This window comes from Chenopodium album, chromosome 15 (assembly GCF_948465745.1).
Source record: "Chenopodium album chromosome 15, dcCheAlbu1.1, whole genome shotgun sequence".
Classification (NCBI taxonomy): domain Eukaryota; kingdom Viridiplantae; phylum Streptophyta; class Magnoliopsida; order Caryophyllales; family Amaranthaceae; genus Chenopodium; species Chenopodium album.
The window spans coordinates 41,282,700-41,294,547 of NC_137848.1; the positions used below are offsets into that span (position 1 = coordinate 41,282,700).

At 34.3% G+C, this 11,848-nt stretch overlaps 1 protein-coding gene across 2 annotated transcripts; it reads right to left on the minus strand.

The window, feature by feature from the left end:
* Window positions 1-5,160: 5,160 nt before the first annotated feature.
* Window positions 5,161-10,166, minus strand: LOC145583155 (YTH domain-containing protein ECT4-like). Of its 2 annotated transcripts, XM_081640325.1 has the most exons (9): window positions 10,004-10,166; window positions 8,778-8,885; window positions 8,260-8,336; window positions 8,002-8,140; window positions 7,487-7,557; window positions 6,641-7,231; window positions 6,335-6,547; window positions 6,041-6,187; window positions 5,161-5,743 (listed from the first exon to the last, which is right to left on the minus strand). In XM_081640325.1, exons 2-9 carry the CDS (start codon window positions 8,803-8,805, stop codon window positions 5,546-5,548), a joined length of 1,464 nt encoding a protein of 487 aa, XP_081496451.1. In that variant the 5' UTR covers window positions 8,806-8,885; window positions 10,004-10,166; the 3' UTR covers window positions 5,161-5,545. The 2 variants fall into 2 exon arrangements, with proteins under 2 accessions (XP_081496451.1, XP_081496452.1); XM_081640326.1 differs by lacking the exon at window positions 10,004-10,166 and having other exon boundaries at window positions 8,778-8,924.
* Between the last annotated feature and the right edge of the window lie 1,682 nt (window positions 10,167-11,848).

Here is an 11,848-nt window from a genome sequence, read left to right on the forward strand (position 1 = left end):
GACTCATCTCATCTATTCACATATTCTTTGTAGCAGCCTAGCGAGTACCAAATTAAATATGAAATTATTTTAAACATACAACCACTTGCTTAAGTAGGCATAAATTCTATTAAATAATACTCGTTTTATTGGTCGTACTCACCAATTTATCGAGCCAAAATAACGAACTTTTTATTTTACATACCCATCTAAAGATATATTTTTTCCTAAGCATTGTGCCATGAACTATGAACTGATAACATATGACTAAAAATAATCCATACATACTTAGATATTGGTATAGATATATATCAAGTTTTTTTTTTTTTTTTGAAAGAAGATAAATTTCATATAGATCAATGTTGAGATTTAGAAAAATGTTAGTTATAGTTCATCAACCAAACATGTAATGTACTGTTATAATTATAAATTAATAATTGGCATAAGAATCATATATATGTATTTTTAATAAAATACTGGAGGGAAAAAAAACTGCACCAGGAAGTGATACGTATCATTCCTGGTGTCTATTTTAGTATTATGTTATTGATTGATTGATGAATTAGTGAGTAATTGCATTGAATGCTTGATTTTTCTTCTTTGATTTTTGGATAAGTTTGGCGGGAAAATAAATTAGGGATGGGAGTTAATCGTGAGAAACACAAAAAGGCTGGCCCCACTAACTCCCAAATTGGACAGAAATCGTTATTGGATAGTGCTAGACAAACGTTTGCTAACTTATGGGTAGTTCTAAACAAAATATTAAAAAAAAAAAATTAGTTGTTCACAAAACAGCCTATATTTAGGGTAGCTCTACACAAATTCTCTAATAATTATAATTTTTATAATTTTTACTTTGGAAAATTGGCTAAAAATAATACTCCGTACCAACTATTAGTTGTGTGTGCAAAATAATACGACCTCAATTATTTAATATCAACGGTATTTCCTTTTGTACTATATGTGCAAAATGGTACGCCGGCCACCGATTAAGGTATCTCGAGGAATATTCCGTCCATATTCATCATTATACTGGTATTATTTTTATTATCATCATTTATATTAAATACATTACTTTTTTTTTTCAAAATACGTATTATGTTAATAAATTCCTTACTGCCCATATTAATAATGTCTCACCCCTTTATTAGGCTAGTTAGTAAAGTTTCGAAAGAAAAATTAAATTCTACTATTAAATTGATATAACTGGTTTTTAAAATTGTTCTAAAAACCAAAAAATTTCGACATTCACCAACCAAAATAACTAGTTTCCTCTTACTTGAACAACCTTAGAACTAAAAGAGGATACAAAAATGTTTAAAAAGAACAACTAATTTAAGGTACCTTGTTCTGCTTGACATAGGCTTGAGTTGAGGGTTTTTTTTTTTTTTTTTTTTTTTTTTTTTTTTTTTTTTGACATAAAATTAACATAATATGTACTTTGAAAAAGAAAAAGGTAATATTTAATATTAAAAAAATAATAAGAATACTATAATAATGAATATGGACGGAATATTTCTCGAGATAACACTCCGGTGACTGACGTACCATTTTGGACATATATTATACAAAGGCAGTACTACTGATAGCAAATAATTAAGGGCATATTATTTTGCACACACCTCTAATGGTTGGGATTATTTTAAACCAATTTTCCTACTTGATGTTGTCAACATATTTTAAATTTTTATTTAAAATAAATTGCAAATATCTATTCTTATTCGATATATATAGATAAAATATCTAATATAATGAAATCTTATTTTAAAAAATTATTATTTAAACTCTCAAATCTCATTTTGTGTTTTTTTTTTTTTCTTTTTTTGTGATTTCATTCATCCAATATTTACTTAGATAAAATCCTTAAAATCATAAGAATATTTATTTAATTTAACCTTTCACATTATCTTATACTTTGTAGTTTTTAATATATACGTGGGAATTTTCAATCTAATTCGTTTAATTTTCTCATATGGCGATCATATTTCTTAATTTTAAAATAAATTACAACTATATTTTTTTAATTAGCTAGAATATAATATATCCTACGTGGCGCTTTGAAATCTCTTGAAAAAAACTCCTCTTTCTATTATATATCCTTCATATATAATACAAAAAAAAAGGAAAAAAAATTATATATAACCCTAATTTCTTTGTCTAACAATTCTCTCTCATCTCTTCATGTAACATTCATTTAGTTTTTTTTCCTTCTTTCATAACATTAACGAAAAACACACATCTAAGTCGTGAAAAAGGTGTGCATTGTATTTTTTTCCCCTAATCTACAATGTTTAGTTTTAAGATGATATGTTCTTGTATTGAAATTTAAGATTTCAAATTGTTTGTAACTACTTCACTTGACTATCTTTTATTTATGAGACCCCTTTTTTCAAGCAAAAATAAAGAAGTATTCTCAAAATCATAAATAAATAAATAAATGTCTAGTCAAAATGACATTTTTGTAATTATATCAATAATTGTGGGCTCTATAATTTCTAAAAAGTTGTTGATTTATTTACAATTTTGTCATTTTGTTTATCAATTTGATAAATTTGTATTTTTTTTTTTTTATAATTTTATGTCATTATTGGAAATATTATAAAATAGACCTTTGTTTGACTATCGCTTTGTTTGGATAGCAAAGAAGGAAGGAAAAGAAGGGGAGGGAAAAAGGAGGAAGGGAAGGAAAAAGAAAGGAAGGGAGAGGTGAGCTCTATTTTTTCTCCAAATCTCTCCAATTTTGAAGGGAATATACTTATTATAGAGAGACGGAAAATGAATCTCTTGCTCTCTTTCCCCTTCCTTCACCCAATTTTTTATCTAAACAAAGAATTTGTCCCCCTCCCTTTCTCTTCTCTTCTTTATCTAAACAAAGTGTAAGACTTGTACGGAGTAATTTTTTAGTTGATGTAACAATAGATATATCTGTAGTAGGGAAAAATTATCAACTAATCTAAGTGATAAACCCTTATTTCTTCTAGCCATCCTGTAGTGTAGGAACAGGAAGAAGAGTTTATTAGTGAGATCAGTACATTCAGACATGGCTTAACATTTGGACTTTGACTACAACAACCAGGGCCAAATTGAACTTGTGCATTAGGTTTGCTAGCACAGCTCGTTAATAGTAGTAGGCTAGCATCTGCAAATGATATTCCTGGGCACATTTTTCTGCTACCCCTGAATGGAATAATCAATGCCATGTATTGCCATCTCAAAATGGTCTTTTTTTTCATTTATTGACTGGTTGATTGAATTGGTAACCTGTTTTAAAGGGTAATTTGACACGTGTCACATTTTAATTGGGTTTTATATATAATTTTTTAAAAAATTAAAGAATGAAAAATAATAATTCTTCTTCCTACCCCTGCCGGAGTAAATGCCTCGCCGGAGCAGCCCCCGCCACCGTCTTCCCGGATTCCCTCCCCTTCTCATGGCAGCAAACACAAAGCCAAAACGGCGTCGTTTCCGTGAAAATACCTCGTCCTCACCGAGTCCAACTTTCTCCCCTTCAATGGCGGACTTCGATTCACAAGAATCACAACAACCCATTTCATCAAACCTCTTTCTCGTCGGACCATCAACCCGCCGCCGGCCAACAATAATCCCGACAGCCACAGCCACCAATTAGTTGTTGATTGCAGGTGGCGAATTGGTGATTGCGAGTGGTGAATTGGTGATTGCGGGAGCTGCGATACTTCGATAATCGTAGGTTGCTGGGCGAAATTGACGGTGCAAGCCATTAAAATGGGTGTTGCGATTTGATGTTTTAAGATGGATTGGCTGGTGAGTGATGAGGTGGAGTGGGGCTGAAGTTTTAAGCTGGTGGTGATGGTGGTTGTTTGGTATTGCGGGTTGTGCGGTTGGTGCTGTAGACTGGAAGTAAGATGAGTGGGGTGTGGTGCAGGTTTAGGAGGTGAGTGGTGGAGGATAAAAAAGCTAGGGTGCAGGGAGTGTGATTGGGGCAGCCACACTTAGAAGCCGGGAAGGTGGTTAGTTTTGTGTTGGATGGGTGTGTGGTTTCCGAGGAAGGTCGCTGCCGATCCCAGATATTGGCCCATTTAGGTGGGGTTTCGGGTTGGGGGTCAGGTGGTGGTTTTGGGTTTGATGTTTGGACATGGCAGCCCCTTTGGGTTTCGGATGGGGGTCAGCTCGGTGGTGATGTGGTAGTTAGGGCTACTTTAGTTCAGAGGTGGGGGTGAGGGGTGGTACCCATGGTGGTGATAGAGTGGTTGCCATGAAAGAAAGTGATGAGGAGGGAATAGATAGATTAAAGGGAAAAAAAAAAAAAGTTTACCTGCTGAAATGGTTGTAGGAGAATATGGGGCACAAAGGTGGGATTATTTATGAAATATGCAAAGGTGGAATTATTTTAAGAAGATGTGTCAAAGGTGAGATTATTCTTTTCATTTTTTCCGAATAATAATAATATTAATAGAACAAGGAGTGTAGCTAAGGAAAAAAACCAAAGAAAGTAGAATTCGTATGGATTGAAGAGGTGCCTGATGGTGCCAATGATGTAGCTCTTAATATTTCAAGTTCTCTTTAATAAAAGTCTTGCTCATTTACATGTAAAAAAACGTCTACTAGAAAAGTAAGGCGTCATGTGATAGAAAGTTGTATTCAAGAAATGATGGCTGGCTTATAGGAGTAGCATACGGAGTAACATACACTCTTTGTTCCACTAAAAATTGCAATATTTGTACTTTTACCCTACTTTAGAATTATTAGTAAAAAAAAAAAAAAGAATAACTCCAAATTATACTACTTCTGAAAAACATGATGGTGCAATATACATGAAATAGAATACGCTAGCATGTGACAAATTGATCTGTAGACATGTGATCCACTTAGGAGAGGGAGACTCCAGATGCCTCAAAGATTTATGAGACAACCAAATGATTAACACAATGAGATACAACTCGTTATTTTAATTTGAGAATCAAAATGGCTATGATTGCGCACAATATTCATAAATGATTCACTAAGATGCTTTGAATGGAATAGAATGTCAATCCAAATGGTTAAGTAGTTTTATTCATTTGACGCAAAATAATTAGGCTCTAATTTTATCTGAACTCTTTTATACAATCTGATCTATACCAAACATGATCCAATTCAATTTGAACAAGTAAATCGTGATGCAGGATAAATGTAACACAATCTTTGTTTACGCCATCTCCATTACTCAGAAAACAGAAACTCAATTTCATTAAAACTACACATACTCTTAGGTCTCAGAAAGTCCTCCTATGCAGCTACGCTACCACTATCCCAAATCCACCAAAACACAGCCCTTTTACTACAAAACGCAAATCAGTATCTGCCCTAAAAGGCTACATTCAAAAAGAAATTGAAAAATAGAAGATAACACAACCATATCTTGCATATCAACCCCCTCCCCACAATAAGAAATAATCAAAGAAAAAGGTAAAGTCGCAATAACAAAGAAAAGGAGCACCTATAACTAACTAAAACTTATGGATCAAAACTAGGCACTATGCTGGATTCTCACTCTGCCATCAAAAACCTGTGATTTGCCAGTCATGTCGAGATTATTGAAGCACATTCAAGCTGATGCAACGTCAGCAGCAGAACCTGCCTTTTCTCCTTTGACACCTTTGGTGACATCAGCAAAAGATTGAGGTCTAGCTGCAGATTCCTGATGTGTCTTGAACTGGCCGTTGGGTACAGCTGTGTTTGCTGATCCATCAGTGAGGACTTTGGCAGCAACATCTACATCTCCAGAGCTGTTCTCATTCTTTACCTGCAGTTAGTTCAGCAAGTTTAAGAAGATTAAAACAGAGCAGAACAAAGCAATGCCATCAACTTCAAATTTAGTCACTGTCTTACAACTCATATATACAACAAAGTCAGCAACATAACTATACCAGTATCTAAAAGATTAAAAAAGTCAACCCTTTCCCCCCCTAATACTAGCATGGATTAGATTCAAGGATCACTTTCAGGAACAAAAGGCAGCTTAAAAAAGGATCGGTAAGAAAATCACAAAAGAATCAAGAGCATGACATAAGCATCATCAACAAAACAAAATTATTCTGACCTGTTTCTGGAATTGAAGTCTCTTGGCCTTCTTGTCCTGCAAAGCTTTTTGTCGTGCCTCGTAAAACTCAAAGTCATCCAAAATACTAGTCTTGGTCAGATGAGACTTGAAAATTTGAAGTACTTGAACTCCCTGCTCAAGTTTAACCTGCAGCATCACAAACTAATCATCAGCAATGCAATATACTTGGAATAGAAAATACCCCAATTTAACAAAAAAGCAGGATAGCAAAACATGAGACAAGGGAGAAGCAAATTAAGCACGGTATCAAATATCGCAAAGATGTTACTCTACCTCTTGTGTGTCTCTGCTATTTGTAACAGGTTTGTTATCATTATTTTCAAGTGTAATGTGCTTCAACAAACTGTTGGGGACATCCTTAACTATGTGCCACTTGACAGGAAAGCACCCAGTCCACTTGTCCTGTTGCCAAAAGTCCATGCTCTTGTTGAAATCAACAGGACCAACCATCTCTGCCAGGCCAACAAATTGCCCACTAGCATTTACCTGTAAGGACAAGATGCCGTTAAAAACATGGAATCCAAAAGCAAATTACAATCTAATTATCAGAGAAGCTCACGGCACAATTGAGCAACTTACTGAAAACAACAAAAACACAGGGCAGCTTTCAGGCTTTCCTTTGGCTTCCTGATATGCTGCATCCAGCTTTTTGTTTCCATTGGGAGTACTTGCCCAGACATTGTACTTAATACTTTTATGGACATCATCCTCACTATACGATTTGATAACAAAGAACTTAGCATCTGAGTAAGTCTCAGAAAAGTCATCTTTGTTATACTGCTCCTTGTCAGGAACTGTAGAGATAGTTTCTTCTTTGCTATTTACTTTCGAAGTGAGATCCTGCCCTTTCACAGCCAATTTAACTGATCCAAAACCAAGCTGAGCTTTCACATCCTTTGATCTAGGCCCCTTGCTAAGCTCATTCAGACTATCCTTATTCTCATTCCCATAGCTAAAGAATCCATTGTTACGTCCTTTAGATGCATATTTATTATCAACTGTTCGCCAAGAATTCCAAGTTGATTTGGGATTGTAATAGTTCAACCCAAATCCAGAACCACCTCGATAAGTGTTTCCAAAATGACCATACATTTGATCATTTAGATGTGACCTGCTCATGTACCCAGCAGCCTGACCAACCCCTGAATTCACTCGTCGCTGTTGTAGGCCCTGCAAGAATTAGCCAATCAGTTCATTAAACACAGTTACATATACATCAATGCATACCAACATAAGAGTCATCAGTTTGACGATTAAGTATGATTAGAAACGATAGAATCCGCAGCTGAACAATAAATTCCTAATACCTATGAAACAAGCTAAGTTAGCAGCACTAACATTAATCCCCCCAACCACAAAAGAGCTTTAGAACCCAAAAAAAATTATTCTTCAAAAAAAAACAAAGATGCAATGCAGATAACTTACTGAGTGCATATCAACTCCATCATGATTCATGTATCTGTAATCATTCCACATGTTAAGTGAATCATCATAGCCTGCCAAAAAAAAAAAATGGCATTAACTCCAAGATAATGATGCCTAATTAACACATGGTGACAAGCCTAGACTATTCAAAGTGTATACTTTAATCATGCATCATAGTAGCCATGACTTTGTCAATGAAATGTTGAAATTTGTATAAAGGCCATTCAGGAGGGCTATGAGCCTATGAGTATGATTTGCATGCTGCCTTATTCCATAGAACAACATTCCCTTGCCAACAACAGATCCAGAATATAGGAAAAAATATACAAAGTAACTCAGCCTTATTCATCAAAGTCCTTGGACATAGGACGAACACTCTACTTGGATGTATAGTAATGAAAAAGATATATCATAGCTTTTATCTCATCTTTGACAAACAAGGTTATAGTCTTTTTAGCAATGTCCAAAGATTCCAAAGGCTAAAAAGTTTCAACAAATAAGCAAGAACCTTATACCATAAAAGAAGGGAGCCGAGGGGTAGCCATTATGCTGGTAGTACATGCTCAGGTTGGCATAATCCTGGATGGGTACGGTAGAACGCTCATATGGCTTCGCCAAACTGTTGATAACATTGCGAGAACCAATTGAACCAAACTGCAAAGCAAATCAGCATTTGTAAAGAACTTGCCACAAAATATCAAATTAACAAAAAGATCAGAGTAAAACAGAAGGAAGCCACTCATTTAAGCAAAACATGCATATAGAGCACCCACCTTTTTTGGAGGCTCATGAGCGTCAAGAGATTTGGTCTGAGATTCCAGAGATAGCTGCTGCAACAAATCTGCTGCATCTGCAACATTACAAAACAAGAAAGCATAGCAAGCAATGAGAAAAAAATAAATGCATAACTGCATCTTGACAGACTTGAAAAAATAAATAGAGATCACATATCAACTATGAATGGTTCTGAGCAGAAAAACAATGGGATTAGTTAGATTAAAATCAATAACAGAATATTATAAAAAAAAAAAAGAGTATTCCAAAAATACAGTCAAAGAGCAAGCAAATAAACAACAAAAACATATAATTTTGTTGGATTGTCCTTAAATAAAAAAAAAAATTTGAGAATCCAAACCATACGAAGACCAATATTGACAAGTCCCAAGATACAGCAAACAAATGATACAGAAAATAGAAAATGAACCAGCATCAGAAACAAGATGAAGAAAACACAAAGAACTAAAAAAGGGGAGGTCAGAAGACAAAGTAAATTGAAGTTATCCGGTATTACCACTTGAGGGTGTCCCAATAGCTGCCATAGTTAATAAGGGGATAGTACAAAAATTGAATAGAGATCTGGCACCTCCTCAAGATATGCACACAGAAATGCACACAGTCACTGCAAAACAAGAAATGAAAAATAAGTCATCAGTTTAAATGTGGAAAAAGTAAAAGATATAAAACATAATAGTATATTAATTGAACATCAAAATTGCACAAAACCAACTATATAGTTCCAGGCAAAAACAACAATTGACATGATTCCAATTTCCAAACCAAACATTTTAAATTCACAGAACATAAATGAATAAAACATCAACTCAAAGCCAAGTACATCAACAGGGGTCCAGAAATTAACATACGTAAACAACTTAAAATTACGTATACATGCCAGATCTGAAGAACAACAATACTATTTAACAAAACCTGCATTTGCCCATGCTACAAAACACCGTAATTCTCAAGTGAATAATCAAGTGCAACAATCTTACATAGAAAGACGATGTCAAAAAGAATCAAAGCAAATATCAAAACCAACAGAAAGAAAACTTCACTCTACCACTCATACTTGAAAATATCAAAGACAAGTACAAATTCTTTAACATCTTCATGAAATTTTAGTTTCATTATAACCCAACACACTATTCATAAAACCCTGAACGCAGCGACAAATCGAGATATAATAAAAATATGTTGCTGACATACACCCGAAATCAGATAACAATCAATCACAAATAAACCTTAATATTCCTCAAAGAATGAATTCCTTTTACACAGTTTGAATTAACAAAACTAGTTAAAACCCCAGAAAAACATTCAATTCCTTCCACCCACTAACATCAAAATTATCTTCAACTCAGCAAATCTGGGCAAATCAAACTCCAAAAAACCTCGAAAAATCACGAGTCATATCATAAGCCATAAAATTAAATCACAAAAATCATCAAAACAATACCAGTTGACCCAAAACAAAATTCTCTCCAACCTTCAACCCTAAAACCCTACTTCAAATCAAAACACCCAACAACAAAAAAACCCCAAAAAAAATCAACTAACAATCAATAACACAACAAAACATAAATATCCAATCAAACTACAAACAAAAATTTCCCATACTTCGATAAAACCCTTCTCAGAGCTAAAACCCTAATTTACAAAAAACCATCAAAACAACACAAAAAACAGATCGAAAAAACAGAAAAACAAGGAGAAAAAAAAAAGAAAAAGAAGAAAAACCTGAAGAAAGAGATCCGGCTAAGAGGAGAGAGAAAATCTCGAGCCTCTCAAAGTTGGCGGTTCAGTTAGGAAGGGGGGGAGAGAGAGAGGCTTCGAGAAGAAGAAAAGAGGAGAGAGAGAGAGAAGAGAGGAGGGCTGGCCGCCAAGAAATAATTTTGGGTTTTTAGACAAAAAAAGCGGTGTAAGGTTGGAAGGCAACCAAAATATAAAGCCCAAATCAAACGTCAACCCCTAATTTTTTTATTTTTATTTTTTAAGAAAATATCCATTTTATGGCCGACGACATTTTCCCCTCACCTGGGCAAATATTATTTAAGATATATTTTGTTAAATTTACTACTCATAGATAATTTTCGGATCGTGCTCGATTAATAGTTAATAGTTAATTATCCATTCATTTTAAAAAAAAAAATTAAAATAAAAAAGTTTTTAGACAAATAAAACACAAAATAGTCAATTGTAAGTATAAGCTTTTATAAATGTAAAAATAAAAATAAATAAATAAATAAAGAGTTTAAAAGTGAAAATTTCCTCCAAATACAATTGCAATTTAGTCTAGAGTTTTGAAAAAAATAAATAAATAAATAAAATAGTGTGGAGTAATAGATTTCATAAATAATAAAGACAAATCAGATTGGATTGGAATCCATTGGATCGAATGAGAATCAGATCAGATCTGATCAGATTTTCTCTTTATTATTTTATTTTGTAATTTAAAAAAATTATTTTTTCGTGTGCATTATTTTACAGATTAGGTCAAAATTTGGTCAAATTTGAAAATTATATTAGATTAGAAAAATTCAAATCAGATTATGTGAACTAAACATAGCCTTATTTTCTCTTTTGGTTGGTGTTTTCAGTGATCTCGCTTTCTTTGGAATTTTGGATCAATAATCCTTTCATTACATATTATATAGTAAATGTTGAAATTATTAATCAAACCCACATAAGTGCACCCACTCCCTCAAAAGAAAGGGTTTTCTCTCTGAAAAAAGAGCGACCTCTATCGTTCGATGGCTTGCTCCAGTATCCGGCTATCCGATCTAATTTGCTCTTGCTATGGAAGATGAAATTGCTGACGTGTGCTCTCACATGCGTATTGCGGAGGAGGAGAAAACAACAATTGATTTGGGCGCAATTGATTGTGAGGAGGATGAGAATAACCTAGCCCTTATGCTATTGGGCAAATCGTTGATAGAACGATCATACAATATCGAAGCTTTTAAGAAGACAATTACTAGAATATGGGCACCTGCTCATGGCCGTGCAATTAGGTTACTTAAACCTAATTTATTCGCTTTTCAATATTTCCCTTGGAAGGATATGGAGAAGGTGTTGAATGGCCATCCGTGGTGCTTTGATAATATGTTGGTGTCGTTGAAGGAGACCAAAGGCAACGAACAACCAGAAGAGGTGAAATTGACGAAATCCCCTTTTTGGGTGTGAATTAAAAATTTGCCCTTTAATTGTCGTTCAGATGCTCATGTGTGTGCCCTCGTTGATGGGATGGGGGAAATTCTGGAAATAGAAGAAGACGAATTGGGGATTGGAAGATATCGTAGGGTTCGAGTTATGCTTGATACTACCCAGCCACTTAGACGATTTAAGATGATCAAAGATCGAAAGGGTAGAGAATTGCAAGTGGATTTCGACTATGAGAGATTTCCTTTTTTCTGTTTTGCGTGTGGCATCATGGGTCACTCAGAGAGATCTTGTCAAGAAGATAAACAAACAGCCTTAGAGTGGAGTTCCCTACTCAAAGCCACTTCGAGGAAGGGGCACTCTAAGGAGGTTGAAGACTTGGCGAATTTGAAGGCTGCTAAACGTCTATCCTTTGTGATAAAA

What these genes read in the sequence shown, in the direction of transcription:
- LOC145583155 (XM_081640325.1), bottom strand. Translation starts at nt 8,805, where the DNA reads ATGGCAGCTATTGGGACACCCTCAAGTG. An exon ending in TATTGGGACACCCTCAAGTG is followed by an intron (nt 8,337 to 8,777) that starts GTAATACCGGAT and finishes GTAATGTTGCAG; the next exon opens with ATGCAGCAGATTTGTTGCAG. An exon ending in ATAGCAGAGACACACAAGAG is followed by an intron (nt 6,188 to 6,334) that starts GTAGAGTAACAT and finishes GTGATGCTGCAG; the next exon opens with GTTAAACTTGAGCAGGGAGT.